The 21,416-nt window shown below is 38.9% G+C and overlaps 1 protein-coding gene across 1 annotated transcript in view; it reads left to right on the top strand.

The window, feature by feature from the left end:
• LOC139725170 (extracellular serine proteinase-like) overlaps positions 1-21,416 on the top strand; it is a 72,769-nt gene that overhangs the window by 8,472 nt on the left and 42,881 nt on the right. The window contains exons 7-8 of the mRNA XM_071636264.1: positions 372-543; positions 3,342-3,465. Of these exons, the coding sequence (XP_071492365.1) occupies positions 372-543; positions 3,342-3,465 (296 nt within the window). The remainder of the gene's footprint in view (positions 1-371; positions 544-3,341; positions 3,466-21,416) is intronic.

Raw genomic sequence — 21,416 nt, 5'->3', positions numbered from 1 at the left:
AACCAGGGTATACATCGCGTCCCTCCTTTGTAAAACGTGTTTGTTTGTAAAACGTGTTCGAAGAAGCGATTTTTCATTTGGGATGGAGCTGAGAGAAATCCAATGTTTTGTATTTAGAGACATTTTAAGGATTAGTACTGTTTGCACGTGAATAAGATTAGAAGCCTGAAATGAACACAAACGAAAATGAGAATATGGCAAAAAAAAAAAGAGGAGAAAAGCAAACAAAAACAAGTATTGCAATATTCATAGTCGTGACTCTACGTCAATGCTATGTGCGCATACACTATCCTTACTATTACGAGTTCTTTATCGGGTTTCAATGAATGTTTGAATTATTGCGATTTCGCTCTTCTGAAATGTGCTTTCAGGCTATCACTGTGGGCGCTACGGGAAGCGACGACTCGCGAGCGTACTTCTCAAACTTCGGCGGATGTGTGAACATCTTCGCTCCTGGTCTTTACATAACAAGTGCTGGTATCGGCTATGACTCTGAATACACAGTAAAGAGTGGTACCAGTATGTCCACGCCCCACGTGGCAGGTGTGTATGTGTATCATTTATCATGATATTCCACCAGACACCGGCGAGTACTGAGCGCTTGGGAATGTGTAATACTATTCTACCTCATTTTGTTGAAACTCATCCACGATTGTTGGCAATTCCACGTATCTTTGTTTGAGACCTTCATAATGACAGTTGTTAAGCTAACATATTAAGGCTCTTTGTCTGATCTTATTCGGTGACGATAAAGACGGCCGTCAGACTTGTAAATCAGTACTTGAGCAGAGAATGAATTGGTGTTTCATATTCTAAAAGTTCATGCTGCCTTGTTTGGAGATAATTATATTTAATGAGGATTTGACGTGACATATAGCTATGCTCCAAACAAAATCAAGTCTAACTCAACTAAAATTAGGACTAACCAATAGGACTACGGGCAACAAGGGTAAGGATGTGTTCCCCTTTACAAACAAACACACACACACACACACACACACATGCACACATACTGTAAAAGATATCTGTATTTCTACAGGAAAATACAGATTTGCTAAGTTTAACTAAATTACAGCAATTCTGATGTGTTTTTTCATTTACCCAGCAAAAACACTTCATTTTTATTTGTAAACTTGAGTAACATGAGAAACTTGAGATTTAAAGGAAATATAATGAATGTATAACTTTGATGAAAGTTAACGCTTTAGATATTTTTAACTTACTTTATTTTTACAGAAATGTTCATTCAGCCGAAGATTTCTTTAATCAAATGAAATGATGTAGGTTTATGATACTTCGACGTTACTTGATTTTAATGCAGAAACTTATATTCTTTTACCAACTGTTTTGATTGAACCAATCGACCAAAATTACAAATTTTTGATTGAACAGAAATTAACATTTTATGCTTATCATAGCGCATGACTAATAAGTAGCACTTTTTACAGAATTACATTTTCCAGCGTTGCTGTCTTGAATAGTTTGACTGGAAATGTTGCAAAATATGCTGTATGTGACTGATTATAGACGCATTTTCGTAGTCTTTTACTCTTTACTCTTTACCATTACTAATTATGTATGATATGTCACACAATTAAATTTTATGGGAACTGTATGATTTAGACTAAAAAAGGAATGGTAAAATATTGCGGTTCTAACCTTTGGTGGTGGGATGTTCATTATTTGCATGCCATTTTATTACTAAGCGTGCAGCTCTAGGAAATGACAATGAGAAAGAAAAAAAAGGATAGGGAGAGAGAGAGAAAGAGAGAGAGAGAGAAAAAAAGACGCGAGTATGGAGAAAGTACATGTCACGGTTACCTCCAATTCTTCATTATTTTTGAATGGTGGTTTCCCAACGAACAATCCCATGTGGGGTCCACATGGGTAAACATGTGTAAAATGTGGGCAAGCCGGGTTGGAGATGGGCAAGGGCTATTTGCGGGTCATCCTTCAGTGTTCAAGGGGCCCTTGTGTGCTGGCCAAAGGCAGACATGAGAAAACTGACATGGGCTTCCTATGGGCTTGCCCCTTGGGTTTCGCATGGGCACAGATGAGCAAGCAGGGAGCATGATAGGTTTTCGTATAGTCCTGCACTTAAATGTGTGTGAGCGTGTGTGCGGGTGTGTGTGTGTGTGTGTGTGTAAACAGTTGGTCGGTACATGTACTTAAACCCATAGACCTACATCATTAATCAAACTGGAAAATTTGATACCAGTTAAATCATGTTGGTACATATTGGGCCCCACATAAAACAAATAAGGGCATATATCAAGAAAATGTATGCATATTTATGAATATTCAAATGAGAAAATCTAAATTTGAAAATAAAAAGTATTTAGGCTGGGTTCAAACGTTTTAACTCTGTTAAAAAATTGTACTTACGTTATTGAGTTATTCACAATTATTTGTATTATACAAGAGTGTATATCATTTATGAAGAGTTATTGTCGTATCTAAATAGGCTTAATGAAGGTATGTTTGACCAAATTTTATTAACCACGTCTTCACGCATTACAAAACTTTTGTCGTTATACAAAAGAATATGATACATTATCACGGAAAGGAGGAAAATATTGGCGGCACAACAGCATTTCACACGTATTTTCTCCGACTACGAACAAAATCATCGTTACCATACGGGGGGGGGGGGGTGTTTCATAAAGCTGTTCGTAAAGTTACGAACGACTTACGAGCGACTGGTGTTCAGTTCTTGTGTTGAGTTATGGAAATTCTGATAAGTATAACACATCAGAACTGATCACCAGTCGCTCGTAAGTCGTTCGTAACTCTACGAACAGCTTTATGAAACAGCCCCCTGACTTGTAATGCTTTATTCCTCCCCTCGCCTCGAGCGCCATCGTCCCCAGTCTCGATCCATCTTCTGATCCAACGTTGGCCGAACAGGCCACACCCACTTCACACAAATGCATATTCATGACAATCAGCTAGGAATAAGATGCAGTAATTGATAGGTATAGGTGGTATGACATTAGGAACAAGGTTAGGATAGTATTAGGATTAGGGCATGTCAATCCCACATTGTGCCTGTTTAACTTTTCATAGCTAATTAGTATGCCAAATTAACCCTCTATAGCTGAAAACCTGGGGCCCTACGTTAGCCTTTTTTTGCAATAACCACACGCTCGAGGGTTTCATTTTGTCCTGACTTACGAGCAGTATGACAGCAATCCCAACCCGCTATGATTATAAATAGCCATTTCGCGGTCCCTATCGAGTCGTCTTACTATCCGCATCCTGCACCATATTCTGTCATGTGGACACATTTCGGGCAGACAGAAACATATAGGATTTAATTGTTGTTTTTTCTTGTTTCACAGGAGCTGCGGCTTTGTACCTGGCTAAAACCCCGGATTTAACCCCGCTCGAAGTGAGGACCATCTTAGCCAATACAGCTACGAGGGACAAGGTCAAAGATACACTGGGTACCCCTAACTTGTTGCTGTACGTGTAATTTACTTCGAAGTGCGAAAGTAAAAGGCACGAGTACTGCACATCACTTAGGAGGAGTGTTTTTGTCAAGACTCCAACTCACTCGTATAAGGTGACCTGTTAGTCGAAAATAGCGACATAAAGTGAGATTAAATTACAAAAATAAAGAAGCAAAAAGAGTCATTGTTCCATGCACTCACTACACATTATTTTTGTGTTCAATGTACAACAGATGTCTCGATTTGCTGACGCTTCCGAAGTCACCTTACTAATGTCTGCGTCTGTGATTATATTCATACAAAGAAAAGCATATAGTTCCAAACAACACAAAAGTAAACAAAAAAAAATTAGGCTCACTTGGCAACTTCTTCACAGTCACTCGGGGAATCTCGATGGGAAAAAACAATTGCGTTCTTGTCAGGTATCAAAGAGTTTCTGTCATATAATTCATGACAAAATATGACGTAGCCTCCCGATTCATCTTTCTCTTCATCTTACACTAATTAGTCCAACTTAACCGTTGTTATCATAAAGAGCTGAAACACGTTACACAATGGATACGGGCAAACAAATTATCACTTAGCTCTTTATGTGCCATGGTGTAAAACTCATGTGTGCCACATTATTGAGACAACAACGTAGGCATTCTTCGGAAAACATCTTATCTAAATCTGTGTAACTTTAAAGGGATCGTACAGTTATGGTTGAGACCTAATTTCAGGTTTCTAACATTTTTTTGGGTGAGATAATGAGAAACCTCTTATAAAATATGAAAGAGCATGTAATTCTATGAGGAATTCAACGTTTATTTGATGAAAAAATGGTTTTGAAATGGCTGAGATATAAAAAAAGAGCGATTCTAATAAAGTGTGGGACCCACACTTTATTAAGATCACTTTGTTTTACTTTGTTTTTGGATGTTTCAGTCATTCCAAACCCATTTTTTGTCAAATAAACTTTGAATTCCTCTTAAAATGGTATGTTCTGTACTATATCATAAGTGTTTTCTTGGTATCTCACAAAAAGTGAAAAGCCTAATTCTCATCTCCACCCAAACTGTACCATCCCTTTAATAGATTTTTGTTACCCTGAGCATGTAATGAGCAAAAATTGTAGAGAAAATGCCAAGCTTTGGTTTGTTGTAAATTATTAGCAAATCCAGTAGTGTCCACTGCTCAACAAATGCTCGATGTCAATCACCACATAAAAAGCAAATTTTGTGACAGAAATGGTACTGCGAGAAACGCTTTCATAGAATATTCTTAGGGATTTATCAATCGGTTTTGGCGGGACTGTGCGTTTGAGCAGAATATGCGAACTTGGCATGCCGTCAGGCGTGCGAACGAGGCACATAAAGAGTTAATTTGCAAAAGACTAGGTTTTTGTTTTTAGTAATTCACTTGAAAAGCTGCCTGGCAACGTCTCGGAATATATCTCGGAATATTGGTATTACATTGTCTTAGTAAGTTAAAGTATTTCTCTCCCACTCACATTTTACTTACTTTACATCATAGTCTCATATTTCCATATTTGAACTACGGTATACTTGCTTAGGGTAATACCCACCAATATTTCATTGATAAATTGTGTTTATCAAAAAAGATTGTGAGAATTATTTATCGCTTATAACTATATGATCAAACTGAAGAATTATTTTTTGTAAAGTTGAATTTTAAAGGTTAAAGATTTATAAAAATATCAATAATAAATTCCATCATTCTGCGAACGACACTTTACATGGGTGTAGCATAATTATGATCAAACTTAATGCAGTCACGCTTTTTTGATATGATGTGTAAAATACTCCCATGTATCCTTTCCCTTATTTTCTTTCAATTGTTACAAGTTAGACAAAGTTCAATGTTCCCTTTGTTTCTTTGGATTTTACGTTGCTTACACAAAGTCGATGACACTTTTTTTCCCCGATAGATGCTTATTTCATGTACAACACGCTTAGTTTGTTTGAAAATTCTATCGTAAAATTGTGGAAATAAAGGCTTCTTCAATAAATTGTACTCATCAAGACAAATGAGTAACCAGTGAGATATTACGTTGATCTGTTACATTCTCAATGTTTTATTCAATGAAATCCAAAATATGCAGTCAACTGGCAAGAAGTCGAAGTCACGTCGCAAACAGTCGAATTTCTGTGTGAAACTGAAAGGTACGAAGAGCGTGGCAATGACGTCACATGATATGAAATGAAAGAGAATGGTATGGTGCAGAGTTTAATGGTATTCTCTAAATCTATACGTACTTAAGTCTTTAAATTTTGATTTGTAATGAGCGAGAAATCGTGAATTCCACTCACTTTCTTGTTAACAAGAAGCATAAAAAGCAATGAACATCGCTATCATGATGTCTAGAGTGTCCAGTATGGACACAGTTTAATCCAAAGCTTAGTTTAGTGTAGAAGAACCTCATTTCACTTCCGGACTAATGAACCTTATTTAATTTTCTTAAAAAAACAAAAACGAATTCTATAATTTATCTTCGGCGAACGGACCTCCAAAATAATGCAACAAATATTCAGATAAACGAACAATCCACAAGACCTGACTGTAGTACTAAACATAAGGAAATGTCAAATGTCAGAATAATTTCAACAGTCTAAATAAAGCATACCTCAATGAAAACTTCAGGTAATGACAATGAAAATGAGGTATTACCTGGTTCTGCTGTGTCCAAGTGATTAATTAGCCGAACCGATGCATGATAATGGTCCTGATTATAGAGGGCGCAACGGCAATCTCGGAAAGGTTTTTCACCGCTGCAAAATTTTGCCCAAAATTCCGGATTTGACCGCGCCCGCCGACATCGTTATTGTTATCACTGTTATGGTGAGTGTCTCAACATTTTAACCCGTCGTTGAACTTGATATGTTATCGGTTGATATTTAAGATAATATCGGCAGAACATTCCGTATTTTCTTACTCGGAAATTACAACGACCATAACGGGTGCTCAAGGTGACGACCCGCTGACCCACCCCACTAGCCTATCGCTGTCAGCCCCCTACCTTTCCAGCTGCTACCATATCAAAGGTTTTAGTGGCTCCACTTAGCTGACCACGTGATCAAGCTTCGCAAGTGCATAATGGGCCGCAAAGGTATAATGCATTCCGTCGTCCTGCTGCTAATCATCCACATAGCTCAGACTGAGGCTTTTACTCACTTAGCCATCCCACAGTATGCGAGGAATGAATGGCAGCAAAGGAATAATGAGCTGAAAGAACTCATAGCACCTATTCATCGTGACCTAAATCACCACATCTTGACCCCCAAGGAGGCCGCCGATCTTTCAGCCATACTGTCTTCGGCTACTTCGCTTCGCAACCCGACTTCGTCCAAGAAAACAACTCACGAGCTTACGTCGAACATGAACCAAAAACTCTAGCTGACGCGCGAAAAAAGAAAAACATTCTCCGTCGAAAAGCATTTAGCAAGGAAAGCACTAAGGAGGACAGAAAAAAACTTTCGGTCTGCAGTTAAAGCAGTATCTTTTCTGAAAAAAGCGATCTGACGAAAGGAAAGCTGGAAAAACGGCAGCCTACCAGCAAAATCTCTACAGAAAAGACTTCTGGAACTTCTCAAAACAAGTATGTAACGGAGACTTTAATAAAGCTACTTCCAGTATTTCCTTCTCGAAAGAAACGGCAGATGAGTATTATCGACAAAGATACTCCCGAGCTGAGCACATTGATTTTGATCAGCTCCAGTGGTTCCCATACATAAACGTAGATGAATTATATTATGAATTTGATTTAACCCCGGTTACACCCAAACAAGTGAAATTGGTATTACAAACCAAGAAGGCTTCTTCCTCTCCCGGGCCAGATGGCCTTATGTACGACTTGCTTAGAAATACTCCTTGTGTTCACCATTTTTTGGCCACTTCATTTTCTCAACTTCTTTTTGAAACAAATGACCCCCATGAGAGCTGGTCCTGTACCAAGTAACGCTGATACATAAGGCCGGGGACACAAATGTGCCGGAAAATTTCAGAATGATTTCGTTAACTTCTTGTGTAAGCAAATTTTTTCACCAAATACTCGCAAACCGTCTAGCATGCTATCTGACTACAAATTGTTTCATTTTTCCCGAATGTGCAGAAGGCTTTCATCAATGGAGTTAATGGTTGTGTCGAGCATAATCAAGTCTTACATGAAATAACTGCGCACAGCAAAGCCAAGAAACGCACAGTGGATGCTTTTGGGAGTGTTAGCCACGAGTTGATATCCCATTCCTTGCATCGTTTTCATGTATCAACCAATCTTTCAGTGTATATCGACAATTTGTACGGTAGATTGCAAGGTAGTGTAAAAGGTAACAAATGGTTGTCTCAACCTCTCCCGTTTAAAAAAGGTGTGTTTCAGGGAGACCCCCTCTCACTTATGATTTTTCTGTTATGTTTCAACCCCCTTATCGAATATCTCGGACAGATGAAGGGTAGACTGGGGTATGATCTGAATGGCACCAGAATCATAACAACTTCGTACGCAGACGATTTCAATTTGATCACGAACAACAAAGTACAACATCAAAAAATAATTGACCAGTTGCACTCATACACAGCGTCAATGGGACTCAAACTAAAACCTTCCAAATGCTGCAGTCTTTCTATCTGCGGTGGTGTCCCGACAGAGATTGAGTATTCAATCGGCACTGAACGTATTCGTTCAATCAAAGAAAAGTTTCATAAATTTCTCGGTTTGCATATTTGTTTTAGTGGCAAACCAGCCGAAGTATGCGAGTTCGTTCACAATGAAATAATGGTCAAGATGCAAAGAATTGAAGAAACATCTGTCCGTCCGGAGTTTAAAGTTGTCATCTATTCACGTTACCTGCTAAATTCTATCCGTTTTTTGCTTACAGTTCATACACTGCAAAAGACCCACCTAGATAAACTCGATGTAATGACCGACCAATATCTGAAAAAATGGTTAGGTATCCCCGCTCGTGGTGCTAACATCGTCATTGTTCACTTACCCCATGGTGTCAATATCCCCAGCATATCTGACATCTACAGTCTGTCTCAATCTCTAGCTTTCACCAGATCGAGAGTCAAAGCTGATAGTGTCGTTAACCAAGCGATTGACTCCGCCATTGAAAGAGATTGAAATTGGGCACGCAAGCGGTTCACTGTTGTGCATTGTAACGTAACTCATGGTGAAGTGGAAAAACTTAGTTAATGTGCAGACAAGTTCATGGAACGCAGTAAAGAAATTGGTTAAGCAGGTAATAGAGGAGGATACAGTGAAATACTGGACTGATCGAGTAGCGCCACTCTTAGTGCAGGGGAAATTCACATCATTACTGTTACTGGAAAATGAGAATCTAACATGAAAATCGATCATGTATAACCTCTCCAAAAGAGTTCTCAGTTTCATCATCAATGCGTGTATAGATTCTCTGCCCTCCGATACAAATTTGCACACCTGGGGTAAACGACTCTGTGACAAATGTGTCTTCTGCCCGGGCACCACAGGCACTTTGCATCATATACTTTCAAACTGCCCAGTTTTTCTAGATAGATACGAGTGGCGTCATAACAATCTGCTAAGTTATATGTATAAAACATTCCTTGAAAATCTGTCCAAGGGACGATTTACACTGATATAGAAGGGCACTCAATCGCCGGGGGCACCATACCTTCCCATATTCTTACTACACGTTTGCGCCCTGATTAAGTTATCTTAAGGGAAGAACGATATGTCACGATTGTTGAACTAACTGTTCCCTTTGAAATGAACCTCGAGGAGGCACATCAAAGAAAAGTAGAAAAATACAATTCAATTGTGAGGGATATCCAGGATAAGGGCTACTCAGTGTTATTCCATGCGATAGAAGTCGGGGCACGGGGCCTAATAGACCGGGGGAACAAAAGCCGTTTAAATCGAATTCTGAGAAGAACAGGTTCAAAGATTCGTCTCAACGAATTTTTCCAGACACTCTCTAAACTCGCCATACTCTCTTTTTTTTTCAATATTTTATGCCAGGAAAGAGAGAGCTTAGGGGGAGGTATACGGCACCTAGACCCATAGGACTTAATAGTTATGCAATATTCACACCCACTATGAAGCCGAAGTGGAAGTACACTAATATGTTTGCCGGTCTGTAAGTCTGTTTGTAATTATTTTATCTGTCAATTTATGTGTTATGTATATGTGATATGATTACAGAATATTGTTTGAGGGATGTTATAATTGATATAGATATTTATTGTTTATATAATATACAGGCGCAGGTGTTTATGGTTTATAATTATTTGGTATTGGCAGAAGATTTTTTTTTTCCGGGGGGGGGGGGGGGGGGGGAGGAGGAGGTACTAGCCGCAGGTATGAAATGGGGATAGCGGGTGAAAGTTTATTCTGCCGCTGCGGCTGGTTTGGATTTCGCATATAGGTTTTCGTGTTTTGTTTCTGTTGGGAGAGGAAAGGAATCTGAGGTTAAATGATATGTTTGGAAAGTTGAGATGAGATTAGTATTATACACTGTAATATTATGGGTGAATGGGTAATTGAAGAAAAAAATGTAGAAATGCTTGTTTATAATATTTGGTTTTAGGTTGAAAATGATTTATTATATAGTTATAGATAAGATGGGATTTGATAATAATATGTGGTGGGGGGGGGGGGGGGTATGGGGCACAGAGCCAAATAAAGATTTACGTTGGTGAAGATTTGATGAGATGATGGTGATGATGATAATAAGTTTTTTTTATTCATATTCATATATATATATATATATATATATATATATATATACATATATATATATATATATATATATATATATATATATATATACATATATATGATATATATATCATATATATATATATATATATATATATGTGTGTGTGTGTGTGTGTGTTCGTATGATTTCATTTTATTATATTTTAGTGTGGATTATTGAATTGATACTGTGGAAGATAATTACACCACTGTTGTTATTGTAACGCAGAAATAGTATATGTATTGATTCCTTATTGATTGATCACCGGTAATATTTCATATTTTATGTGTGATATGGGTTGCAATAATGTAAATTCTAATATTGTTGTTTTGTTCCCCCATGTACATGTTTAAACCTGCAATTCGTTTTGAATGAAACGATGGACCTGGTTCTTTTGTATACATGTTATTCTCACACTTTCTCGAACTTGAATAAAATCATGATTAAACAACATAAGTCCTGGAGGATCAATGATGAACTGTCAGCTGTGTGAACCACTACCCCGGATTGACCGGTACATCTCGCCTGAAAGCATACCTGACACAGGTAGTCCCGTCATCAGTCGATTACATACACGCAACTACTTAATGAGGAATAAGCTTTCACGAGAAGTTACTGCATTTGGGGCGAATCCAGGAATTCCGTAAAGTGGGGATGGGGGCGGGGCGCTTTTACAAACTTAAAGGGGGAGCAATGGCGCACGCCCGCCCCCATTTTTCATTTTTTCTTTTGTTTTAAAGAAAAATAAAGAGAGGGCGCGCGCCCGGTGCGGTGGGAATATCCTTCATCAATTATAGCTCGAATAAAGTCGTCAGTAAAACATATCACCGGCAATACTTTGAGGGCATCACATAAGAGGCCCGTAGAAATACTTTGAGGTCATCACACTGAAGGCCTGTAATTATCCAGCCATTACAGTTCGAATGAGGTCGACAGTAATATGTATTACCTGTAATACTTTCACGTCGTCACACCAGAGGCCAGGACAAATATCCAGCTGTCATTACAGCTTGAATGAAGTAGTGAGCGAAATGTATCACCAGTAATACTTTGAGATCATCACACTATAGACCCCTAGGGATATCCAACTGTCATTTGAGCTCAAATGCAGTACTTAGTACAATGTATCACCATTAACACTTTGAAGCTCGAGTGAAGTATATAGTTAGGACAATGTATCACCAATATTACTTTTAGGTCATCACACCAGAGGCCCAGAGGAATATCCAGCTGTCATTACAGCTCAAAAAGCACACCCGTAACACTTTGAGGTAATCTTTACAGCCCGTATGGCAATCACTGGTAATACTTTGAGGTTATCAAACTATGCCAACGGCGTAAATCCGTACTGAGGAGTGGGGGGGGGGGGGGGGGGGGGGATGGTCACCATCACCACGATTACAAGCCCATAACCGGACCGGCGCAGCCTTGGGGGGGGGGGGGGGGGAAGAGAGAAGCTTGGTGCCCCCCCCCCCCCCCACACACACACTTTACAGGGACCAGATGTCCCACTCTTTTGCATGAAATATAGAGTGGGAGGAAAGTGGTAGCAAAAATATGAAGACTTGCTTTTTTTTCCTTCTCAGATGAATTTCGGCGGAAAATCAGACCTTAAAAGTATGAAAACTTTTGTTTTTGTTTTTGAAATATCTGTGAAAGGGAGCGGAACGACCGAACGGGGGGAGGGTGTGTATGGGGGGGGGGGGGATCCCACTCTCACACGAGGAAGATTTTGCATTTTCAGATCTGAAATTCAGCGATCTGGTGCACACTTTTAGTGAAATTTTGTTTTCTTTTCTTTAAAAAAACAAGAAAATGAAATATTCACAATATATTATTGAATGACTAAATCGTGGTATTTCAGCTCTTGCTCCGCCTGTGCGACATCACTGTGAAGGCCTACTAAATAATGGGGCCTATCACCGGCGTAGACAGAATTTGATCTTAGGAGGAGCGGATATGTGAGGGAGCGAAGCAAGCGGGGGGAGGGGGAGAGGGTATGGTAGGGGGTATCCCACTCCCACGGTGAAATCTTTTTTGCATTGAATATTTTGACATTTTGCAGTCCAAAAACTGCCGTTTGTAACTATATTTTTCGCTTTGGAAATTAAGGGGGGGGCATCGGGCGAAAACTGCTGGCAATTACTGGCAGCAACATCAGGAGAATGGCACAGCGATTAAATGCGAGCGAGCGGAGCGAGCGAGCTTGAAAATTTTAACATCTTACAATCTAAAAACTGCCGTTTGTAGCTATACTTTTTCGCTTTGGAAATTAAGGGGGGGGGGCCGCACCGGGCGCAACTGCTGTCAATCACTGGCAGCAACATTAAGAGAATGGCATAGCGGTAAAATGCTAGCGAGCAGAGCGAGCGAGCTTGGAAATTTTGACATTTTACAGTCCAAAGACTGCCGTTTGTGGCTGTATTTTTTCGCTCTGAAAATTAAGAGGGGCGCACCGGGCGCAACTGCCGGAAATTACTGGCAGCAACATCAGGAGAATGGAATAATGATTAAATGCGAGGGAGCGAAGCGAGTGAGCTTGAAAATTTTGACATTTTAAAGTCCCAAAAACTGTCGTTTGTGGATGTATTTTTTCGCTATGGAAATTAAGGGGCGCACCGGGCGAAAACTGCTGGCAATTACTGGCAGCAACATCAGGAGAATGGAATAATGATTAAATGCGAGCGAGCGAAGCGAGTGAGCTTGAAAATTTTGACATTTTACAGTCCCAAAACTGCCGTTTGTAGCTAAATTTTTAGCTTTGGAAATTAAGGGGGGCGCACCGGGCGAAAACTGCTAGCAATTACTGGCAGCAACATCAGGAGAATGGAATAATGATTAAATGCGAGCGAGCGAAGCGAGTGAGCTTGAAAATTTTGACATTTTACAGTCCCAAAAACTGTCGTTTGTGGCTGTATTTTTTGCTTTGGAAATTAAGGGGGGCGCATCGGGCGAAAACTGCTGGCAATTACTGGCAGCAACATCAGGAGAATGGCATAATGATAAAATGCGAGCGAGCGAAGCGAACGAGCTTCAAAATTTTGACTTTTTACAGTCCAAAAACTGCCGTTTGTAGCTATATTTTTAGCTTTGGAAATTAAGGGGGGCGCACCGGGCGAAAACTGCTGGCAATTACTGGCAGCAACATCAGGAGAATGGAATAATGGTAAATGCGAGCGAGCGAAGCGAGCAAGCTTCAAAATTTTGACATTTTACAGTCCAAAAACTTAGCTTTGGAAGTTAAGGGGGGCGCACCGGGGTCAACTGCCGGCAATAACTGGCAGCAACATCAGGAGAATGGCATTACGATTAAATGCGAGGGAGCGAAGCGAGTGAGCTTGAAAATTGTCGTTTATGGCTGTATATTTTCGCTTTGAAAATTAAGGGGGCGCACCGGGCGAAAACTGCTGGCAATTACTTGCAGCAACATCAGGAGAATGGCATTAATTAAATTCGAGCGAGCGAAGCGAGCGAACTTCAAAATTTTGACATTTTACAGTCCCAAAACTGCCGTTTGTAGCTATATTTTTCGCTTTGGAAATTAAGGTAGGCGCACCGTGCGAAAACTGTTGGCAATTACTTGCAGCAACATCAGGAGAATGGAATAATGACGAGCGAGCTTCAAAATTTTGACATTTTACAGTCCCAAAACTGCCGTTTGTAGCTACATTTTTCGCTTTGGAAATTAAGGGGGGCGCACCGGGGACAACTGCTGTCAGTCACTGGCAACGTCAGGAGAATGGCATAGCGGTTAAAATAATGCGAGCGAGCGGAGCGAGCGAGCTTTAAAATTTTGACATTACACTCCAAAAACTCCCGTTTGTAGCTATATTTTTCGCTTTTGTTTGTCCCACTTTCATGGGGGATCCACCCCCCCCCCCCCCATCGATGCCTCTGCATATGAGGGTGCTTTTGTTAAGTGAAAGATCTACTGCACACTCTTTGATAAGGGAAATATACGTCAATGTCAAAAGTGTACAAAGTTTATCGAAAGGGATCTTGTATAGTGGAGCTTTTGCAGGTTTATGATTGCAATACAACGATCTGGTGCATAGTTCTGGCGATATTTGGACAATTTTCCATTAAGAAAGTTCGAGATTTGTCCTCATCTCGGGAATTGCTTGGGTAATAAATGATTTGTCTGCCTAAACACTTCCGTAGGGGCGGGGCAAATGCCCCTTTGCCCCCCCCCCCCCCCAAATAGATTCGACGCCCCTGATCTTCCCTGGCCGGTATGCCCATAGATGTATCCTGACTGAGTCATCAGTCACTGTCGTTTCTCAGGGATGATTCAGGAAATGGAGGGGGTTCAATTATGGCGATATAGTTTTTTGTTATTGTTTGTTTGTTTGTTTTCGTACATATTTTGCAGAAGGTCCCCAGTTACTCGCGTCATAGCATGTTTACATGTAGGCCTACACTATTTGACGTTGTCAACGTCTGAGCCATACCTTACAGTGTATGTCGATGTTACTTAATTCTTCGCGAGCGAGCGAAGCGAGCGAGCGCTTGAGAAAATTATGTATACATTTTCCTACAAGATAGAATACTGTTTAGCTCTGTTACCTGTCTGAAGGCCGGCGTACAAACGTCATGCAATATGCCAAAATTGAAACAATCACATTTCTGCTTCCTCCATTTTTCCCCCGCAAAATTCAGGGGGGGGGGGGGATGATTGTACAGGCCATCCCCCCCCCTCCTCCATTTCAGGGGGGGGGGGATATATCCCCCATCCCCCCGGGATTTACGCCCATGATATATGCAGAGGCTCGTAAGAATATCCAGCTGCCATTACAGCTTAAATGTAGTAGTCAGTAAAATATATTTCTGGTAATACTTTGAGGTCATCACACTAGAGGCCAGTAAGAAATTCCAGCTGTTATTATAGCTTGAATGAAATAGTTGGTAAGATTTATGACCGGTAATACTTTGAGGTCATAACACTATGAGAGGCCCACAGGAATATCCAGCCGTCATTACCGCTCGAATGAAGTAGTTAGTAAAATGTATCAGCAGTAATTAACACTTTGAGGTCATCACACTAGAGACCATTAGAATATCCAGCTGTCATTACAGCTTGAATGAAATAGTCAGAAAAATGCATCACCGATAATACTTTAGGGTCATCACAATAGAGGCCCCTAGGAATATCCAGCTGCCATCACAGTTCGAATGAAGTCGTCAGTAGTAAGTATCACCGGTTATATTGTGAGGTCATGAGACAAAAGGCCGTAGGATAGCTCGAATGAAGATGTTAGTAAAATGTATCACCGTTAATACTTTGAGGTCGTCACACTAGAGGCCCCGACGAATATCCAGCTGTCATTACAGCTCGAATGAAGTAGTTAGCAAAGCGTATAACCAGTAATACTTTGAGGCATCACTTTTGAGGGCGGTAGGAATACCGTGCTGTCATTACAGCTCAAATGAAGTTGTTAATACTAGGTGTTGCAAAAAAAATTTCTCACTTTTGATTCTTAATAGTTCAAAGACTATACATCAGACAACACTGGAAGGATTAGGGTTAGGGTTAGGGTTAGAGTTATGGGAGTTTGCCATGATCCAAATCTTTGAGTTAACTTCCTGTGTGGATATCCCTTGGTAAAGTAAGTATACCCCTAAAATTTTTGACCTTAGCTCCCAGGATTTTTTTTTTATATGAATTTAAAAAAAAACATATGAATAGGTCAGATTTCCTGTGATTATAGATTTATTAAAAACAATGATTGAATATAAATCACATCCTTATAATTACAATATCTGCTATTCAACAAAATGATCTATGAATACCTGCGGGTTTTTTTTTTAACTTTAGAAACAATGATTAGATATGAATTATATGAAACAATCACAAGATATGTGCTATTCCAGGCGAATGTTTTGATTTACTTTGATGAGAATTTGTTAAAAAACAATATTGAAATATAAATCATATGCAAACAATTACGACAAATATGCTATTCATGAAAATGCTTGATGAATAGCTGAAATTGACCTTGATTGAAACTTCATTAAGAAAACAACAATTACATATAAATCATATGCGAATAATCAGGACATAATATATGCTATTCAACAAAACGCTCTTTCAATAGCTGTGATTTTGATCAGAACTTCATTTAGAAACAATAATGAAATATAAGTCATATGCAAACAATCACGAGATATGTGCTATTCCCGGCAAAAGTTTTGATTTACTTTGATCACGACTTGATTAAAAAACGATGATTAAATAAAAATCATATGCAATCAATCATACTTCGTCACACTTTGTTATACTTTGTGATATTTTGTTTCATTTTAGCAATGATATTTACTTTTGTCTGATGCTATTTTACTGACGCTAAAGGGTAGTTAGGGATGGGATAACAATTTAGTTGCAACATTTCAAGAGCTCACTTCTATCCATTCGCCAAACGCTCTACAAAATTCGTCGCTTACCATGATCTGGTTGTGGTTGGTTTCCTTTATCACTTCTCCCACCTCTTCTGCCGTGGTGCAGTGTGTTGCCTAAACGTTGTCGAGACCAAGGCCCTCGGCTTTATTGACTACAAATAGGAAACAAATACTTGTAAAAAACGTGTAAAGAATGATCAGAATTGTTTTTCCCATAGGTTTTTCACACATTATTTTCTAAGTTTTTTCCTTTGATTTTTAAAAAAAGAAAATGTTGGAAAACAAATTTAAAGAACTAGACCCGGAATTTGTCAAGACTGACAAATTAGGTGATCCGATTTTTTTTAAATCAATGATTCGAGTTTTCACCTGAGATTAGGGACATTGGTCGTGTGATGTTTGGATTCTCATTTTGAAAAGGGAGTCAGACCTGCCATCTTGGGTACCGAATTCCGTATACACTATCAAAGATGCAGAATGAAGTATATTTGACCTTTGACCCCACTTTGCACCCCCAAGATGGCATCTGAGCAAAAAGTGGTTATTTTGTGAAATGATTCTTGTAACATGGTCTTTGCGTGTGCAAAATATGGGAAAGATAAGACATGTATTCACCAAGATACAGGATGAAACATTTATGACCTTTGACCCTAGTTTACATACCCAAGATGGTGTCTGATCAAGTAGTGGTTATTTTATGAAATAATGTACGTAACATCAACTAAACATGTGCAAAATATGGGGTTGATAGGGGCTATTTTTCTTGAGTTATTACAAAGAAAATCGGAAAAAGAAAGAAATATGAAAATACATCGAAGATAATCTTTAATTTCAACCACGTTTTTGGACGTGATCCCGACACCATATGAAAAACAAAGGGAACACGTACGATAGCGCAAAGTCTCAGCTACAACATATTGAAATCTGGGAGAAATTCACCGAAGGATAGGTGAGCTAGTGCTCGATAAAGACAATCATGTCAATTTTCACATCTAGAAAAATTCCCTCCCATAGAGATAACACGTCATAACGAAGATAGAGAAAGAAGTGCATATGACCTTTGACCCCGATCTGCACAGACAAGATGGCATCTGAGCAAAAAGTGGTTATTGTGTGAAATGATCCTTGTAACACGGTCTTTACGTGTGCAAAATATGGGGAAGATAGAACATGTATTCACCAAGATACAGGATGAAACATTTATGACCTTTGACCCTAATTTACATACCGAAGATGGCATCTGATGAAGTAGTTGTTATTTTATGAAATAATGTACGTGACATGAACTAAACATGTGCAAAATATGGTAGTGATAGAGTATGTTTTTCTTGAGTTATTGCAAAGAAAGTTGGAAAAAGAAAGAAATATGAAAATACATCGAACATAGGCTTTGATTTCAACCAAGTTTTGGACGTGATCCAGATACCGTATGAAAAAATGAAGGGCACATTTACGATAGCCCAAAGTCTCAGCTACAACATATTAAAATCTTAGAGAAATTCACCGAAGCATAGGTGAGCTAGTGCTCGAAAAAGATAGTCATGTCAATTTTCACATCCAGAAAAACTGCACTCCCATTAAGATAACACGTAAACTGGTCAAATTTGACAAGATTACATTCAATCCAATATTATGAGGTGATGCCGTCATCTAATCAAAATGTTGTAATTATATTAATGAAAGAGCATTTAGTAAGCTACAACACACTGAAATCTGGGTAAAAATTGGCAAAGGATAAGTGAGATACGCTCGAGTGAACTTGTAATTTGATGACGTCATTTTGAAAATTTACTCTTTTTATTTTATTAAGAAATTTGATATCTTTTAATCATTTTTCCAGCATCGCCAACCCATGAAATAATATGTAAAACTCATCAGCTTTCAGAATATGTAAAGAAAATGGGGGGTCATCGTCCATCTTGACGAGTAAAATCGGATTTAAAATTGGCAGTTTTTTGCCATTGTTGCACTGTATATCGCCATTGACGCGCGCGCGGAATTTCAACTTTGACGGGCCCGTATGACGTCATATTCAGTCGGATTGACTTGAAACTTGGTAGACATATTCCCTGACATTTCAGGCAGGCGATAAGTGTAAAAAAACGGGAAATTTCTATTGCATATGAGCTGTGCGTGCGTATATGCGCGCGCGCGTACGCGTCCGTAAAATTTTTTCAATTTTTCAAAAAATGCTCTAAATGGTCTGAAACGTGTGCAAAAAAAATTTGAGCTCGATTTGAGCATACAAATATTTCAACGCGCGCGTACGCGCACGTTTTAAGATATAGATGAATTTTGAGAATATGAGTAGAATGCGCTTGACTTGAAATATACGTGACGTAAATTTCATTGAAAAATTCCATTCCATTAATGAGATATGATTGAGAATGTGTTTTCATATAATGACGTCATAGTGACGTCACGGTCGACTGATCACTTTGATTTTAGTTCGATTGCCGTCTTTGGGAGACGATACATATATTGTATAAGTTTGAAATTGATAGGAAGAGGACTTTCTGAGCTAATCGATGCACAACTTTTGGGGAGAAATAAGAAGAACTAGAGATTGTAATTTGTCATCACTGACAAATTAAGGTGATCCGATCTTTTTTTTAATCAATGATTCGAGTCCTGATACTGCAAAGTCTTAGCTACAACATATTAAAATCTGAGAGAAATTCACCGAAGCATAAGTAAGATAGTGCTCGATAAAGAGAGTCATGTCAATTTTCACATCTAAAAAATTCCCTCCCATAGAGATAACACGTCATAGCAAAGATAGAAAAAGAAGTACATATGACCTTTGACCCCACTTTGCACAGACAAGATGGCATCTGAGCAAAAAGTGGTTATTTTATGAAATGATCCCTGTAACATGGTCTTTACGTGTGCAAAATATGGGAAAGATAGGACATGTATTCACCAAGATACAGGATGAAACATCTATGACCTTTGACCCTAATTTACATACCCAAGATGGCGTCTGATCAAGTAGTTGTAATTTTATGAAATAATTTTCGTGACATGAACTAAACATGTGCAAAATATGAAGGTGATAGGGGCTGTTTTTCTTGAGTTATTGCAAAGAAAGTTGCAAAAAGAAAGAAATATTTCAATACATCGAAGATAAATTTTAATTTCAACCAAGTTTTTTCACGTGATCCCGACAACGTATGAAAAAACGAAGGGCACACTTACGATAGCCCTACATCTCAGCTACAACATATTAAAATCTTAGAGAAATTCACCGAAGCATAAGTGAGCTAGTGCTCGATAAAGATAGTCATGTCAATTTTCATTTCCATAAAAATTGCACTCCCATAGAGATTACACGTAAACTGGTCAAATTTGACAAGGTTACCTTCAATCCATTTTTTCGAGGTGATGTCGTCATCAAATCAAAATTGTTTAATTACATTTATGAAAGAACATTTCATAAGCTACAACATATTGAAATTTGGGTGAAAATTGGCAAAGGATTAGTGAGATACGCTCGAGTAAACTTGAAATTTGATGACGTCATTTTGAAAATCTACTTTTTTTACTTTATTAAGAAATTTGATATCTTTTAATCATTTTATCAGCATAGCCAGCCCATGAAATGACATGTACAACTCATCACCTTTCAGAATATGTAAAGAAAATGGGGGGTCACCGTCCATCCTGACGAGTAAAATCCGATTTAAAATTGGCGGTTTTTTTGGCATAGTTGCACTGTGTATCCCCATTGACGCACGCGCGGAATTTTGAATTTGACGGGCCCGTATGACGTCATATTGAATCGGATCGACTTGAAACTTGGTAGAAATATTCCTTGAAATTTCGGACATCCGATCCGTGTGAAAAAATTGAAAATTTCTATTTCATATTAGCTGTGCGTGCGTATATGTGCGCGCGCGTACGCGTCCGTCCAATTTTTTCAATTTTTCAAAAAATGCTCCAAATGGTCTGAAACGTGTGCAAAAAAAATTTGAGCTGGATTTGAGCATACAAATATTTCAACGCGCGCGTACGCGCGCGTTTTGAGATAAAAATGAATTTTGAGAATATGAGTAGAATGCGCTTGACTTGAAATATATGTGACGTAAATTTCATTGAAATATTCCATTCCATTAATGAGATATGCATGAAAATGTGTTTTCATATAATGACGTCATAGTGACGTCACGGTCGACTGATCACTATGATTTTACTTGCGCTGTCGTCTTTGCGACATGATACATATATGGTATAAGTCTGACATTGAGAGGCAATGCACTTTCTGAGCTAACCTCTGCACAACTTTTGAGGAGAAATAAAGAAGAAGAAGAAAAAGAAGAACAAAGAATCAGTACAGATACAGAAGGTGATCCGAGAGGATACTCGGATCACCTAAAAAGAAGAAGAAGAAAGAATCCGTACAAAAACAGGTGATCCGAGAGGATACTCGGATCACCTAATAATGTTAGTATGCACATGTATAAGTGCAATTACGTCCTCTTGTGGCAAGAAGAATGTAATTTCTACCTTTATATTAATATTAATTGTATTGATGTTCACCCCAAATATTGCATTTCATTTGAAGAAAGTACAATATCATACATTACCCTTGCACGGCTTCTCAGCCAGGAACTTTCGGATTCGCCCATTGAAGTCAGCCAAAGGGTAGTTATTGAGGACATAATTATGCTTTCAGACCCCCAACGTTTCCTGCCTGGTTATAAGGAGGCCATGCTCGAAATCGTCTGTTACGCCTTTGGTGGAGGCCCTGGTGGTGATCGCTGCCCCATAAAAATACTTCTGCTTAAACTGGACACGCAATAATAACACTGTGATCTCCAATCAGGATGGC

This window comes from Diadema antillarum, unplaced genomic scaffold (genome assembly GCF_040938485.1).
Source record: "Diadema antillarum isolate AM-2024a unplaced genomic scaffold, OU_Dant_1.0 seq00000019_RagTag, whole genome shotgun sequence".
Classification (NCBI taxonomy): Eukaryota; Metazoa; Echinodermata; class Echinoidea; order Diadematoida; family Diadematidae; genus Diadema; species Diadema antillarum.
Note: the sequence above shows the minus strand (reverse complement) of the source record. Positions and strands in the feature narration are given on the sequence as shown.